Source organism: Apodemus sylvaticus, chromosome 1 (genome assembly GCF_947179515.1).
Source record: "Apodemus sylvaticus chromosome 1, mApoSyl1.1, whole genome shotgun sequence".
NCBI lineage: Eukaryota > Metazoa > Chordata > Mammalia > Rodentia > Muridae > Apodemus > Apodemus sylvaticus.
Genome location: NC_067472.1, coordinates 130,057,796 through 130,074,911, shown reverse-complemented (window position 1 = coordinate 130,074,911; position 17,116 = coordinate 130,057,796). Strand labels below are relative to the sequence as shown.

The following is a 17,116-nucleotide window of genomic DNA, read 5'->3' as shown; positions in this document are numbered from 1 at the left end:
GCCATCCTGAGGATAGGCAATGTTGTCCATGTTGAAGGATAGTCTGTTCAGAGAACAGCTCTTTGCCAGAGATGAAGCCTGGGCAGGCGCACCCACACATTTCCCAACTCCTCATAATTGCCTTAAGGTCATAAAGCTAATTCAGCACATAATGACCACTAGGTAATCAAGAAGTGAGGCTAAAAGCAGCCCCTGGTTTCAGGTCATTGAGACTCTAAAGTACCTAGATACTGGCTTGCATGCTCTTACTCTCTCTGCTGGATATATGGCCTTTTCTGGTGATTCAGACAAAATGACCTGTCATGCAAGTGCTGCAAACCCTCCCTAGCCGGAGATCTTCCTCCCTCTGCTGCAGCTCCACTGGTTGAAGCCTGCTACTTGTTTTGGATTGCCAAACTGCAGGGACATGAACCTGCAAAAGATGGACTAAGTGAGCCTTTCCAACTTCTCAGTAACTACTTCACATCAGAGATGATGAATGCTTAGTGTGAAAAAGCTATCCACCCCTTCAGTCCCCCACTGCACATTTCTATAGCTGGAGAACCTGAGGCCAAGACTGTTTGAGAGACAGCCTATATTCACACATTGTAAGTGATAGGAAGAATAGCAGACATGAGCAATCTTTGCTGAAATTCACAGTACCCGAGCCTTCAGTAGCAATAGTCTCCAGGGCCATCAAAGTAAGTGTGACTTCCCGACCTGAAGCCCCACCCCAACATCAACTAGCATCTCCTTCCCCTTTTTGGGGAAATTTAAAAGATTTCACCATAATAAGTTCTCAATTAAATGGTCTACTAACAAAAAAATACTGAAAGTTACTTAGTACAACCTTCCCATTTTATAGATGTGAAAATTGAGGCCCACAACACACATTCAGCTTGCCAAAGATTGGACAACAAACTATGTATTGGATTCAGATTCCAGAATACTTTTCACCCAAGACCATCTACCTGAATTAATTTGTTGAAGGAACTTGTTAATAGACAAGTCCCCTAGAGAAAAGCAGGCAAAATAATGAAGGGATATACACATGTAACAAACTGAGCTTGGAAAGAGAGTATGAGCTGACGTCAGAACAGCTTCCTCCAGTAAAGATTTCCAGGCAGAAAGACCAAAGGTGGTAATAAAATGAGATTCATTTCCCAGCCTACTGGTGATTTTTACCAGACCTATTTCTCTTTTTTGACACAGTTTTATTCTATAGCTGAGAATGACCCTGAATTCCTGCTTCCACCTCCAAAGCCCTAAGATTTACAATGTGTTCCACTATGATTAGTTTTATGCATTGCTGAGGATTGAACCCATGGATTTGTGCATGGTAGGTAAGAAGTCTGCCAACTGAGCTACAGTCCCAATTCCTAAGACATATGACCCAATGTGATGATCACTTCAGCTCTGGGAGGATACCTAAGAATAAAGGAAAATCTGCAATGTCTACCAGCTACCCGAACAAATGCTTGTCAGCCAAAGTATTATGGGGAGGGGGGAACAACCTTTCTAGGTGACCCACCTCCCTGCCACAGTCCTGAGCTACATGGGATAAAACGTGGGCATACGGTGACTGAGTGTGAATCATTTCTTTTCATGAGGAATAGGAGGAAAAAACCCAGAGGAACCCAGCATGGGTGGGATGGGAGAGTACGAAGATTTATGTGAGTGCTGGATTTATAAGAGAGAAAAGTAGATCAGATTTGGGGGCAGCCAAATGGCCTCTCTCCATCTCTTTAAATCATTCTCTCCCACAGCCCTGACATCAGTGGCAGCCATGGGATATTTCTACTCTTAGCCCTTGAGCACTCACAGCCAGTGTCTGCCCCTCAGTCTGGCACCCTGAACCACAAGGCAGACAGAGTTCCTCTTGAGAGATGGGGTACAATACAGCCACTGTCTCCAAGGCTTCCACACCCTTTCCCTCTTCCTTCACACTGGGTTTTCCAGCTGGTGAGTTCAACCTGAAGTTCCTATGTAACTGTCAAAGTGAGGGGTGTAGCAACTCAGGGCCAGAGCTGTCAGTGGCCACAGTCCTCAGGGATTAATGCAATTGGGACAGAGATGACAGGAGAATAATGGGGAGGGAAACTGGGCCAAAAGTTCTCTGGCCCTACTCATAGGATTCTATATCCAAAACTTCCTTGGTTGCTGGGCAACTGCAAAGTAGGTCACCATGAAGTGGCATGGGATGGAGTTGATGTTTATCATAGCCACTAACTGTTGGCACAGGAAAGAGGGTCTTGCCTAAACTTGGGGATATTCCTGACCAGGCCCCTTTGAATAGTAAACACAGGCAAAGAGAACTAGAAGCTAATTTCTTATCTTCTTTTCTCTTCAAAATGTAGAGGACATTTCCCTTCTGGTCTTGTTCTCCACATGAGCCAGGTCATATGAGAACTTCAGCCCTGAGATGGAGTTCAGCTGGGATGTTCACCAAGATAGGATGAGTCAGAAACAAACATGCTTGTCCTAACCCCTTTCCAGGCATTTAATATCTTCATTTTGGCCAACTACTGCCTCCCATTTGCCTCTTCTCTAGTCGAGGAAAGATATTTCATTAATACCTTACAACTCATTTTATCATGCACACCCCTGGGTGCATATATATAGAGATAGATAGATAGATAGATAGATAGATAGATAGATAGATAGATAGATAGATAGATAGATAGATATGGATATGGATATGGATATGGATATAGATGATGATATAGATATAGAGATAGAGATAGAGATAGAGATAGAGATAGAGATAGATAGATATAGATAGATACACTCACATGCACTTACTTACAACTGATCTGTTATAATTGTGAAGATCAATTTTGTTTTACTCCCTCAGCACCTGCTGTCATTTCTCCTCTGTGAGATTCACAGATTTACATGGGAGAAAGATGGGTCATCACCACATGAACAGATGCCCCTCTCTGGTATGCCATCGGCTTCCCATTATCTTCAGCATGAAATCCCAACACCTTAATAGTCATGGATGCAAGATGTCAGTTCTGCCCATCTCCTTCTACTTCCTCTCCCCAGCTCCATGCTCCCTCCCATTTATTATGTTTCCATCTCACTGGCCTTTCTGTATACTTGGACCTTCTCATTTGATGAAGATCAAATGGTCATAAAGAGCTGTAGAGATATAACTAGGCAGCTAAGCTGCTACTGGCCATTAACCCTGATGAGCATATTGACTGGTGTCAGGGGACCCTGAACCCTCAGTGCTGGTCACCTACAAAGATACTTCTGAGAGTTAAGCCTGATCATGTCATCACTTGGCATAATGAAACATTATTTAAAAAATCACAATTAAATACGAGTGGAAATCATTTTCCACTCATATAAGGAAGGCAGTTTCCTTAGACCCCAGGATGAATACTTTTTGAAGACATTCTAAACGTCAATGACTAAAAACTAATAGTGGATGAAAAATCATCTGAAAAAATGAGAAAACCATAAAAGGCAGAGATTAAAGAAGTCTCTTTTCCAAGTATAGAAGGAACAGCATCAGAGAGCCCAGGAGAAATAGGATCTAGCTCTATCAATAATTCACCACATTACCTGTGGCTACTTAATAATGTCAAGACTATTGCATATTCTTCCTCAAATAAAGTGCAAGTCAATTCTAAGAAAAACAGCCAAATATTAGTGGAGTATTTTATAAACACTGGTATAGATTTTAAGATCACTACTTTTGGTGAATTTTTGTTTCATTTTTCTTCCCTTCTTTAATTTATATTTGAGACTGTATTTTAGTTACAGCCTTTCTCCCTTTCCTTTCCTCCCTCTCCACTCTCTTTCAAATTCATGGCCTTTCTTTTCATCAACTGTAATTTCATATATGTATGTGTGTATGTGTGTATGTATGCATGTATGTATATAAGTATATATGTATATAAGTATATATGTATATGTATAGATGAATATATGTTTTATAAATGTACATACATAACATATTTACAACTACAACTTGCTGAGTTCAAATAACGTTACTTGTTTGTATGTTTTCAGGGCTGACCATTAGAATGATAAATGATGTGTTTTTATCTGAGAAAGACCACCTCTCCTACTCTCAGCTCTCCTCAATAGCCTATAATTCCTTGAGTTCACTACTGAAAGTGTGCTGATTAATGCTGACTCTGCTCTCTGGGCTCTACTAGGAGCACTGGACGATGTCAGGGGCACTTTTGATGTTAGAATGGGAGTTGGCATCTAATGGACAGAGACCACAAAAGGCTGCTAAACACTATGTAAGGAAATCAACAGCTTACCAACAGCAAATTATCCTACTCTGCTAAAGTGCTGAAGTTGAGAGATCCTGTATTAAACTTTGTAAGTGATAAATACAAATATATAAACCACCCCCAAGCCCCGAGATTCTGTCCTCAGATTGTTGCACAAATGCTTTCAGTTCTTGCTCCAATTTAAATCTCTATAACTGGAAGTCATAAGCATTCCACACAGATCAAAACAACCCTCCAATCCCAGAGAAATCCAAATGCTGAGGCTCAGATGTATTAAAAGAAATATCATGCAAAATCCAAGTTGTGAGAACTGTCAAAACAAGAATATGAATTCCTGCAGACCAGGCCCATATTTATTTTGAAATAAGGACATTATCCAAAAGAAATGAAGAAATAACTGCTTCTTACAAAAACAGTGCATAAGCCAGCAAGATGGCTCAGAGGGAAAAGGCGCTTGTCATCAAGCCTGAAGATATGAGTTGAATCCCCTGGACTCATGGGGTAGAAGAAGATAATCAACTTCTGAAAGTTGTACTCCGACCTTCATAAAAGGTACTGTGCATACACACATGCACACAAATAAAATTTATGATCAATATAGATTTGTGTCAGTCAAGGTAACATGTGCCTATAATCCTAGCACTAAGAAAGCAGAGATAGGAGGATCACCTGAGATCAGACAGGGCTACATAGAAAATTCCAGGTCAGCCAGGGCTACATAGTGGAATCCCATCTCAAAAGAGAAGAAAAGAAAAGAAAAACCAACAACATAGACAATAAAAAAGATAAATATGACAGAAAACTAAAAAAAAAAGAGAAACCAATTTGGTGCCTTGGAAATAAACCACATGGTCACCAAAATTAAAAACAAAAATTCCACCAACAGTAAAATTCAAACAAATTAAAGCACAAGGATGTCCTGTGTACTGGGAGAGCCTTGAGGATCACTCTGGACTGAGCACAGAATGACAGAGAGGGCAAATAGAAGGGAGCAGATTACATATGCCTAATAAGAAAGTGTCTTCCACCTTCTAAGCAAGAGGATTGCTTGAGTACCAAAGCTGTGTACGTGGACAGGTTGTTAAATGACTATATAAAGTGATGTCACCAATTCGAAACTATGAAATGATTACATATAATCCCTGACATCTGATGCTTGAAAGAAAACACATTTAGTAGAAATCAAAGTTAGACTTTAGAATTTTGACCTTTCCCTGGGTCAATGTGATTCAATTCTCTCTTAAGATAGAAGGTAGCAGCAGTAAGCCATAGCTCTCTGTCGGCTATGAGATAAACATGGATAGAGTCACTGCTCTAAAGCATACTACATAGCTGGGATATGATAAACTCTTTATCTATCTACCTTACTAACTATCTGTCTCTCTGTCTATCTATCTATTGATCGATCTGTCTATGCATATATCTATATCTATGTATAATGTATCTATGTATCTATATCTATGTATAATTTGTCTATGAATTTCTCTTTCTCTCTACTCTCTCTCTCTCTCTCTCTCTCTCTCTCTCTCTCTCTCTGTGTGTGTGTGTGTGTGTGTGTGTTTCCAACCAGAATCTTACTATGTATCCCAGACTAGCATCAAACTCATGATCTTCCTGACTCAATCTCTTGAGTATTGGGATTATAGTCCTGTGCCACCAACAACTGGTTCTGTCTTAATATATTTGTAATTTATGATGGGTATTGGGAAAATGTTTCACTGCATGCCTAGGATCATCTGGATTTTAATGTCTTGCTTATATACAAATTATGCTCTGTCTTGTCCTGTTTTCCATTTGTTTGGCAAAGTGTTTGTCTTAGATCCTCAGCAGGCTACAAACACCTTAAAAAAAAAACAGACCATGTCTGCCACACCTTTGTTCCTATCATATCAACTGCTGGACCAAAAATACCAATAGATTGAAAGCTCACACCCAATTTTGGGGAAACCTAGTCTTGGGCTATGCTTGCCAATGACCTCCAAAAATATAGAACTAATTTATATCAACATGAGAGCAGAGTGAAGAGAAAAGCTTGAAAAGGGATGAGAAACCAGAAAGGACAGAGAGCAAGGAACTCCCATTCCTGGGTGGTCTTGGAGAAGATGGAATTCTGCAGGCTGGGCTAGGCAGCTCCATTGCTTGACAAATAGTGTCAAATTCCAGAGCACTCATCTCGTGAGTTTCCCAGGCCCTTGGGGAAAAGGAGACTCTTTGGAAAGGGTGCAATCAGAAACACATTTTTTTTTCTTCATCACACATTCTGTGCCAGACTCTCCACAGACCTGACTGAGACCCATGGTTCTTAGTCATTGTTTTAGCTCCTGCTTAAAACAATTCTGAAAGTGGTGCCTTTGCCACTTCCCAGACAGACACTGGGACAGCCAGTAGACAAGTGCTATCCTTCTCATTAAACATAACAAAGCAGAACAGACACTAAGGTTAAAGATAAAATTAGAAACCTTTCCACCAGCCTTGTCAAGACACTCTAGTTCATTCCAAGAACGTACAATAACTAGTCATTGGCCTTTTGTAGAGCAATTTTCTAGGTACTGATTTTCAAAACAGAGATTGGCTACCTATGCGTGCCTCTTCTTGTAAATATCTATCTTGGAAATCAGCTGCTCATGGCTGGTTAATGTGAGGTTTGTGCTTCTTTCCCACTGCATGCACCGGGCTGAGAGATGCAGCAGCACCTACTCTTCAACACTTAAGTATTTAGATTTAGTCTCTGGTCCTTTGGAGGGAAGAGGGGTAAGCTTTATATATAGTTAATAAAAGCTCAGTGGGTCATATATGATATGCCTAAATGTATCTATGTTGTCAACATCAAGAACAAATGCAGAAATTAAAAACCACTACTTTTTAATTGAACATTTCCCTAGTCATCAGCATTTTTGAGAAGATATTATCACTCTTATAGTCTAGAGTGGAACACTTAGGCTCTTGAACTTAAGTTCTGTTCAAGGTCATGTAGTTGATTAGTGGAGGACAAAGGATTTGTATCCAAGCTGTCACTATGATGCCATGCCAGGTTCAGTACCCTGAACTACACTGTCTGCCTCTGCCCAAATGGTTCACTCTCTGTAGGCAGAGACAACCTACAGATAGAGAACCCATGACCACAGATACAGAGACCCAAAAGTCAAAGATACATGAACTGATGATAGAGTTTCCATTGAGCCATTCAGTACTAAAGTTGAGATCATTCTGAGGTCTCAATGAGTGTCCTACACAGTGACCATATCTTCCATCCCCATCTCCAAGGTTGTATCACTTTTGAGAACATCATTCAGACTCCACAAAGGCCTCAGAATATTCTGCTGCAAGAAAGAAGGGCACTCCATTCTCCTGACCCTACCTACAATTTGGTTCCAGACTTCAATGAGTCCACATGACACCTATTCTGTTAATATACCAAGTCTTGTTGAGCACTGGTGTGCAGAAAGAAGACTTTCTGCTGGAACAAGGTAGAGGAGTCAACCGATGGGAACCAAGCTTCTTCCATACTTTCCCAGCTGCAAACTTGCCTGGAGCCTTACTGGTTCACAGTCCTGTGGTTAAAAGGCCTCCTGCAACTGCAGTTACCCCCTACATGTACTCTTGGGACATGAGCTCAGATCATAGAAGACATTTTAGAATTTATCCCAACCTCAACTCACCAGTTCCAGGTGCTAACTGTGTGTCCACCCCAGCCCTATCTCCCTCTGTTCCCTATGATATCTAGTACCTTTGAAATGGGTCCTCCCTGATTTATCAGATGGCTCCCTTTATCCAGCTCTGCCCCTGAAATATAGCCAAATGCCTGTTTAGGCTGATAGCACATCCACAAGTTATTGAAGAAAATAATCTAAAGCTCCCCCTTCACAAGCAGAATTTGTCACGAGACATACCCCTATTACATACTGCAGCCATTGACTTGTAAAACCAAAGTAATGTTCAGACTATTGGAAGCTGCACTGACTTGACAAAGGCTCCTTGATGGAGTCTGATACCAGTTTAATACCGCCCTCTTAATGGCCCTTCACCTCATTGAGCAACCACCAACCCCATCCTGATCCTGGTTGCCCATGTGCCACAGGATTTACCTTCACTGCCACAAGCATCTTGTCTTTGGTGGGGCTTAGATTGTAGCACTCTGCCAGGAAGACCTTTCCAAAGGCTCCCTCACCCAATTCTCTCTTCAGCACAATGTCTCTCCTCTTGATGTGCTGAACATCTGTAAAAGTATCACAAAAGAAACAAAAAGTCAGATTCTGGCACCTTCTGGTCAGCAGAAATCTAAGGTACTTCTGGGTCCACAACAGGAAGAGGCAAATGTTAATATCTCAATTTGAACATAGAGATTGTCATGGCTTTCTGAACTAAGTCTGACACGAAATGAAATCTCAGCTCTGTGCCAGACTAGCTGCTGAGCACTCTATACCTCGGCTGTCTCAGATGAAGGCCAGAGCGAATGGTAATTTGTAATCAGGACAGAACATGAATCAGTGATGTCACTGAATAGAGGCGTGTCCTGGGATGCTGCACACGAAGGGAAGCATCCTGGCAAGCTGCAGATGTTGATTCAATGGGGCCTGAAAATACACAGCAAATCCCTAAGTGATGCTAGTGAGCTGCTGGTGGCTCTTTAAACAGCAACTGTTCAGGGTGGAGTTGAGAATCAGATTTGGATGCTGACTCCATGACAATCCTGCCCACTTTTTTCCCAAGTTTGGGAAAGTTATTTTATCCCAGAGCCTCAGTTCCCTCATTTATTAGGCAACAAAGTACTCCTCACTGAAGCCCTGTGATGAAATGAGATAATCCAGATTAAGAGGTTATCTTAATCTGCAAAATACTTGGAGACAAGAGCTCAATAGACACACAAAAATATGTACACACTCACACACACATTCACACACATACAATAGATACACATATACACACAAATACACATACATACATACACAAATACAAGCACATGCACATACAAACAGAAACATACACACACAGCCATACATACACACAGGTATGTGCCCATATGCACAGATACACAATGCACACATATATTCATACACAATATACATGCAGAAGCATACAAATGTACACACAGATATACATATATACATATACTCTTATATACACATGCATACACCACATACCTATTCATATATATAAATATATATAGACACACACACAAACTCATACATATACATGCACACACATATACATGCATATATATACACATGCACACAAATATACCCAATATGTACACATATATACACAAACATGTACTCACACATATATACTTACAGATATGCACACATACATACATACATACATACATATATACATACACAAACACACACATATAGCATGTACATGTCTTTACACATAGACACATGTATATACACATAACAATACAACAGTACAGAACTTGTTCAGGATAGAAAACACTCATAGGTAGCTAAAATTATGCCAGGAAAATCTCTACCTGGCCAGCACTGCTTCTTTGAGAGAAAGCAAACCAATGAGATCACAGATGACAAGTTCAAAGACAGCCTCAGACCTGGGGTCTGTGCAAACAGAAGAGCTGCCAGTGCCTTTGCTAATTTAGCAACCTAATTAAAGCGTGTCTGCCAGGAGAGAGCAGAGCTGTGACCTCAGCCCTCCCACCTCTTTGGAAAGAATGCTACCAAGGAACTGTACAACCAGGGGACTGTGAAGAAAGGAGTGAGGTGGGGGCTACTCACCGACCTTCACACGAATTGTTCAATGGGCCAAGGCCCATTAAAAACCTGTATCAACATTCTGAAGCATGTCACCCAGTGACCAAAGGAGGTCCTCTCAAACGAGCTTGTCCAACAGTGAAAGCCGAACGGGAAAGGACCATGGCAGACTGCTCCCCAGTGAAGAGCCATGTGACAGGGACAGAGGGGCATGGCTTCAAAGCTGAGCCTAGTGGCTTGTTAAACCTGGGTACTAATTGTTGCCTATCAGAGTTCAATATCTCACAGGGCTTAGGGTGACCTGTTCCCATTTCCTTCTTCTTTGCTGGCAGTCTTCATAACTTGTGGATAAAAATGGTTTCCTCAGCTGGAGAGATGGCCCAGCTATTCAAAGCCCTTCCTTGTTCAGCAACCCTGTCTCTGTCTTATAGCTTCTGAAGAATAGTATATTTTTGGCCTTCATGGATAAGGCTAAAAGTATCACTGGTAGAAAATGGGATGTCTTGGCCTCTATTGGGAAGTCATCTGCTTACCACTGCCAAGTCAATCCCAGGTGACAAGCGATGACACATGGGGTCCTGCAAGGTGAGTGGCCTGGCAAGGCCTGGGAGTAAAGATGTCGCCTGGTAAAACAGCTCTCCAGCCTGGAGCCAGGCCTCAGATTCCTCCATCTATAAAATGAGCATATCCTATAGCTGGATGTACAAATCTATCAACATTTGCATTGTGAAACTTTGTCTTCTTTGAATCTTGTGACCTTGTGATCTTGAAATCACAGTGACTGTGACACACCACACCAGCCTATTGCGCTAAGGAGATGGCCCAGTAAGATACTTGCTGTGCAAATGGAAAGACCTGAGTTCAGGTGGCCAGTTGCAGCAGCTGCTTATGTATTTTCACAGTTCCTATGATGAGACTGGAGGCACAAAGTAAACATCTGGAAGGCTTGGCATATACAGTATATGTATACTTGCTATATATGCTTGTATAGCATTGGCATATACAGTAGCAAAACAAGTTGTCAGTCCTCAAAGTAGAAGGCAAGGACCAACACAAAGGACATCCTCTGACCTCTGTACATACACTGTGGCACGAGCATGCCTCTACATACACATTCATATGTGTACATGGATGTATATATGCATGTGCACAGACATTCAGAGGCAGAGAGACAGAGAGACAGAGACAGGGAGACCCAGAGAGAGAGAGAGAGAGAGAGAGAGAGAGAGAGAGAGAGAGAGAGAGAGAGAGAGAGAGAGAGACCAGTCTTATCCTGTGTCCTTGTAGAAGAGGTTGGGCTATTATCAGGCGCTCACCTGAGGTTTCAGCCCATCTCTCCTCCATGCTCCCATCCTAGCCACACGTCATCCTTCTGGCTCCATTTGCTCATGGAAGGTGCTAACATGTATAGCCTGCAGTAGGCTGAGTTAGAATTCCACTCATACAGCTTCTGACCCATGCTGAGGGAGACATTTTTGGTGACTCGTATTTCTGTAACTCTAATGTTCATGTGTTTTCCAAGCTGGCCTTGGTATGTTATCAGTACCCTATCTTGGGTGAACATATCTTTATTGGTCTATCTCTCCTCAGGAAAGTAATACAAATTGTAAATATAGTAAACTAACCTCTTCCTCGTGACTGGTATTGTTTTAAAAGAAGGTAAAATGAAAGCCAAGTCAAGTCTCCCCCAGGTGCTGAGATCAGCGTGAAATCCAGAATTCAAAGACATGCCAGAGAAGCCAGTCACATGAGAAAAAGCTGACTCTGCCCCAGATCCCAGTCCCACCCTCTTTCTGACTTGCCAATGAGCAATACACTCCAAATCACCCAGAGAGTTTGTTAAAAACAGATTGCAGGGCTCCTAGTGCAGAGATTACCACCCAGTGAGTCCATCTTGAGGCTTGAGAATAGGCATCTCTAAGTTCCCAGATGATGTTGACATTGCTGATCCAGGAGGCACACTTTGAGCCCCACTGGAACAGGATCTTTTGTGTAATGGAGAGTTTAGCTTGCTGATACCACAGCTGCCTCTACAGGTTGGACTTAAGTAACACCAACTCTACCAACAGGTAACTCATACCTCATCCCCAGAAAACCAGGAGAAGGTCACGGGCCTCGGATTTACTCCTAAGCCCCTCTTGCCCTTGCAATCTATATGACTTAAGCTGAGTCAACTGTTTGAAGAGACTGAAGTGGCCATTTATGCCCTAGAGATCAAGCCTCTCTGGCTTTCTTGTGTGTTAGAAACCTCTGCACAAAGCAAAGTAACATTTCAAATTTTCACCAGTCCCTGAGCCCAGCTCTGAGCTACCTCTTGTCAGGACTTCCCAGGCTCAGAATCACTCAGGGCAAAGACTTGAGTGAGACTTGAGGAGCTTTAGAAAGAGCTGGACTCCTCTTTGCAGCTGCTATGCCTGTGTCATGTCTGAAAATCCTTTCCCTTCTCCCTCCCTGGGCAGCACTGAAAGAGTCTGAGGCTCCAAGTGGGAGTTTCGGACAGGAATGGCTTTTCAGCCGTCTCTGTGTGGAGAGCTTGGCATCTTCTGCATACTTCCTGCTGCTGTGTGAGCATGGACTCTGTGGCTTTGAGCCATGCAGGGGACAGGTGAGCACATTGTAAGAAATCACTCTCCTCTTCCCAGGAACAAGGAAAAGGCAAGCGAGAGCCAAAGTGTTTTGCCTAAACATGCAAATGAATCACTTTTAGAGACATGGAAATACCCAATGGCTCAGAATAAAGTCTCCTTGTCTCATCCTCTTGTCTTCTCAGTATAGGGCGTTTAAGATCAATACATGTGTTTATCCCTGGTCGAGTGGTGAGAGCTAGGAAAAGGGGAAGGAGCCAGAAATAAAAGCAGATTTCATCCCACCCAAAGTCCTCCTACAGTAAACAATGAAATCCCAACTGTGGTGACAAGAATCCCCACAAGGTGATTGAGGAACTTTGGCAGAAAAACACGGAATAGAAGCCAAATGCATGACATAAATCCCTTCCATGTGGACACGTCCATGCAGCGAGGAGGCTGGACTCCAAAACTCAATCTCAGCTGCTTCCTTCCCTGAACTCTCCTACAGAGAAGTAAAGCAAAGGGAATATGCATGTGGCTAGTCCTATGGGGTGTGCAGCCCTCATTCCCATAAGGGCCCAGGTCGCTGGGCTCCTTTCACAGATAAAATGGAGGCTTGTGATACCCTTCAATATCCAGAGACAAACTGTGGCCGAGAAACGCCATTCCTTGTGGGGATTCCCAAGCCGGTGTTCTTTGCTCTCCAAGAAGCAGCCCTTCCTTTCTTGCTTCTTTATCTATTGTCACCCAAATCGTCCTGTTCAAATATTAACTATTGCTAATGCTCCTGCACTGCTCATCCTGGGATTCTTTTACAACATTGTCCCAATGGAAAGGGCAGGAACAGGGGCAAGGGCGGAGCGGGGGCGGGGGCGGGGGCGGGGGCGGAGCGGGGGCGGGGGCGGGGGCAGGGGCAGGAGCAGGAGCAGGGACAGGGGCAGGGGCATGGACAGTAAGAGGAGCAGGAGCAGGGGCAGGGGCAGGAGCAGGGGCAGGGGCAAGGGCAGAAGGAGGAGGAGCAGGAGCAGGAGGAGGAGGAGCAGAGGCAGGGGCAGGGGCAGGAGCAGAAGCAGGAGCAGGAGCAGGAACTAGAGCAGGAGCCTCCCCCAAGAAGCCTTACTAAGCTCTGGGAAACATAGATAGATGAGGGAGAATGTAGAATTGAGGAGCCCTCAAGGACGGAATTAGAGTGAACTGTTTGATTTTTTTATGTCCACATGTCTATTTCAGCCCCTTCTCTGCTCATTTTTAATTCCCATCATGGAGTTCAGAGCCATTACTGGTGAAGCCATCCAACCCGCAAGCCAAAAGATGCTGGCTTCTCCTAAGAGAAGACAGTATCGATCAGTCTCTGTACTGCATGGCTGGCTGGCTGGGTGGACAGCATCTAGGCTGGGAAGCTCAGCATTTGGGGTGCTGGAAAGAGAGGAGGAGAACAGGGAAATGTGTAGGTGGAGAACAGGGAAGCGTCCTGAGTCCATTGAGGAAAGGGCTGCTGAGAGAGTAGAGGTGGTATTTAATGGAAAGGGGTCTCAGGAAATGAAAAAGGTTACTAGAACTTTCTGCCAAGGTTCATCTCAAATTCCTGTTCATCAGAGAGTCCCTGATGGGATTCCAGCAGAAGAGGCCACCTGTAGATCCTCTGGTTCCCACAGGACAATAATTAATCCAACACAAATGGATCCTGCGATTCAGTTACTACTTCCAGAATCCTTCCTCTGCAGTATGGACCCAAGTCACAGTTCCACATGTGTGGGACTCACTACAGCAGGATCCTCCAGATCTTCAGCAAGCTTGGCCTCAAGCACTAAGTTCCCTGAGAGGCCAGTGGGTTGGCTGCATTTGTTGATTGTCTATATCTGTTTTCCTGAGCTGGAAGCTGACAAAATTGAGAGAGACATTTCTGAAACTCTTACAGTGACTCACACAGCTACTGAGGCTGGATGGTCGGGTGTGGCTGGCCCCACAGAGACAGACATCAGTGTCCTTCTTTGTTCACAGAGAAAGGGGGGCCAGCAACTGCTCAACTAAGTAGCCCGGGGATGAAGAATGATCAAACGCCACACCAATTATCATATTATTCAAAGAGGAAAGACTTTAAAAACAAAGAGAATCTTAGTTGTGTTCTCTTTCCAAGCCTCTATAAATTGGCCCATGGATATTGACTTGGCAGAACAATTAAGAACGGTGACTTAAATTTTTAGATTATAGGCCTGATGAGATTGTTCAGTCATTAAAATGCTTACCTCACAAGTCCAAGGTCTAAGCTCCATCCCCAGAACTTACCTGAGGAGATCTGGTGGTGATAGTCCACCCTTGTACACCTGTACTACCCAGTGCTGGAGAGCTGAGGCAGGTGGGCCCTGGGGCTTACTAGCCAGCCAACCTAGCCTAACTAGGGAGTTTAAAGCCAATGAGAAATTGTCTCCAAAAATGGGTGGCACCTGAAGAATGACACCCAATGTTGATTTTTCATCCTCCATATATATGCACGTAAATAAGCAGATATACAAAGTTTCTTTAGGCGATCGAGTTAGCAGAAAGCATGTGCACTATAATTGATATTTGATAAGTGTGGTTCTGTCTCTTTCTGTAAGATCTGCATTCTAAAAGCTTAGCCTATGTGCAACAAAGCAGTGGCTTGGGACGAAGTTGAAGGAAGGGTGATAATTGTCTCTGAAAAGAAAATGGCCTGAGCTTGCTCAGGGGTGGGCAGACATTGACTTGGGGTCACCGCCAGTCTGCCTCAGTCTGCCACCACAACATTTAGCCTCCTCTCTATCGGAGTCAAAAATAGTTTGTGGGAGGAGGTTGGCCAGACAATGGAATAAAGACATCAAAAGGCAGAGACAGCCGCCTCCTAAAATGGGTATTTATCGGTGGAGATATACCAGGTCCTCAGGATCAATGAATCTAAATTATTATGATTCTAACCACTACATGTGAATCTGCAAACTCAGCACCCCAACAGGAGCATCCTCCATAGCTCACATGCAGAAGACCTTAGGTGACGTGCACGGTTGTTCTCAGAAACATAGTCACAATCTACCTCTGATCAGAGGCTCTGAAACAGCTCCCAGCCCCAGTGCAGCCACAAGGGTAGGTCCATTTTAATAATCAATTCCCAATTGGTTCCTGGAGTCATTGCCAAGGACTCTTGGATATTTGCCTCATAGACTTTATTTTACTCTGTGATTGCCTCTGATAACTTTGAGATATTCCATATTCCCTTATTATTAATAAAAATAACTTCCATTGATTGAGTGCCTATCCAAGGCAGACTACGTAAGCACTTGCATGTATCTTCATATCCATCTTTATAAAGCTCTATCTAAAATGAAATGCAGCCTGTTGCTCTTCTGGTACTCCAGAAGAGGGAGCTGAGGCTTGCCCAAGACCCCTTAGCTATCAGAGGTGGTCTGTCAGATTGCAAAGCCTGGTACAGTACTGCCCCCTTTCCGTGAAGAATAAATTGCAAGAACCCCTGCAGAACTGTGGAGCTGGCTTTTTCCTGTACAGACACAACAGCCATGGTAAAGTCTAATCCATACACTAGACATAACAAGAGACTGACAACCACTAACAACATAATAATTAGGATAACATACAGTGATAAGAGTTAGCCAGAGAGGCAAGACAAAAATATTCATACTTTAAGACTGAGACTGAAACCATGGAGAACAAACCTGTGGAGAAAGGGCAGAATGTGAGAGCAGACAGTCGCCATTCTTCAGCCTTGGCAGGTCCTCTCACCTCTGCAAAGAAGCCCTGTGCCCTGAGGTGGCATCACTACATAGAAAAGAGCAATGGTGCCCATAAAGACAGAGACTCTGTCTCTGCCAGTGCTGCTCCCACCACCTGAATTCATGGCTCAAGAGGACTGCACTGGAAATCCCAAATTCGGAGCTTCACTGAGGAGCAGATGTTCCAGGGGATCTTATTCTGAGAGTGAAAACCATTCAGGGACTGCCTTGTAAAATTGTTATTTGAACAGTTCTTCATGCTGTGATCCCATGACTGTCCAGAGGAGGTGACTGGGTTAGTTGCAGACCAGAGCAACAAAGTTTGCCATTATTCAGAGATGTGCCATAGCTCAGAGCTGCTGTGCACTTGACTTAGTTGCAAGCCATAGCATAAAGTCTGCCATTAGCCAGGCTGTGCCACAGCACAAGGGCTGCCACACACTTGAAGGGCTTGGGAGGTTCTTGACAGGAGAGAAGGAACAAGGAGAGGAAGGGAGTATCTCTGAGAAGTGTGTGTTTTCTTTGCACTAACAAGACCCTAGGGTCTCAGGCAGCCAAAGAGTCTCAGAAGAAAACATTAATTCAATACCACACATTTAATTACACATGAAATGGAATGTCCTTAAGCAGAAAAGAAGAACATTCTCAGTTCCAACTGTGAGTTTTTGAAGTGGCAGAAGAAAAGAGGGCCAGCACTAAATCATGGAGGGGCAACAGTGTGCCAGGAAGGCAGGAACTTTGTCTTTACCATGGAAGGTACTTCTGCCCCAACCCTTCCTCTAGCTCTCTGGTTGTGTCTCTCAAGGGATCTGCTGATGTTCCACGTGGCCTTATATGTGAGCATCTCTCTGGCTAAGGCAGTC

The 17,116-nt window shown here is 43.5% G+C and overlaps 1 protein-coding gene across 4 annotated transcripts in view; it reads right to left on the bottom strand.

Moving 5' to 3' along the window:
* Ntrk3 (neurotrophic receptor tyrosine kinase 3) overlaps positions 1-17,116 on the bottom strand; it is a 375,670-nt gene that overhangs the window by 54,163 nt on the left and 304,391 nt on the right. For all 4 annotated transcript variants that reach the window (XM_052160417.1, XM_052160425.1, XM_052160432.1 and 1 more), the window contains one exon: positions 8,321-8,451. In XM_052160417.1, coding sequence (XP_052016377.1) covers positions 8,321-8,451 — 131 coding nt within the window. The remainder of the gene's footprint in view (positions 1-8,320; positions 8,452-17,116) is intronic.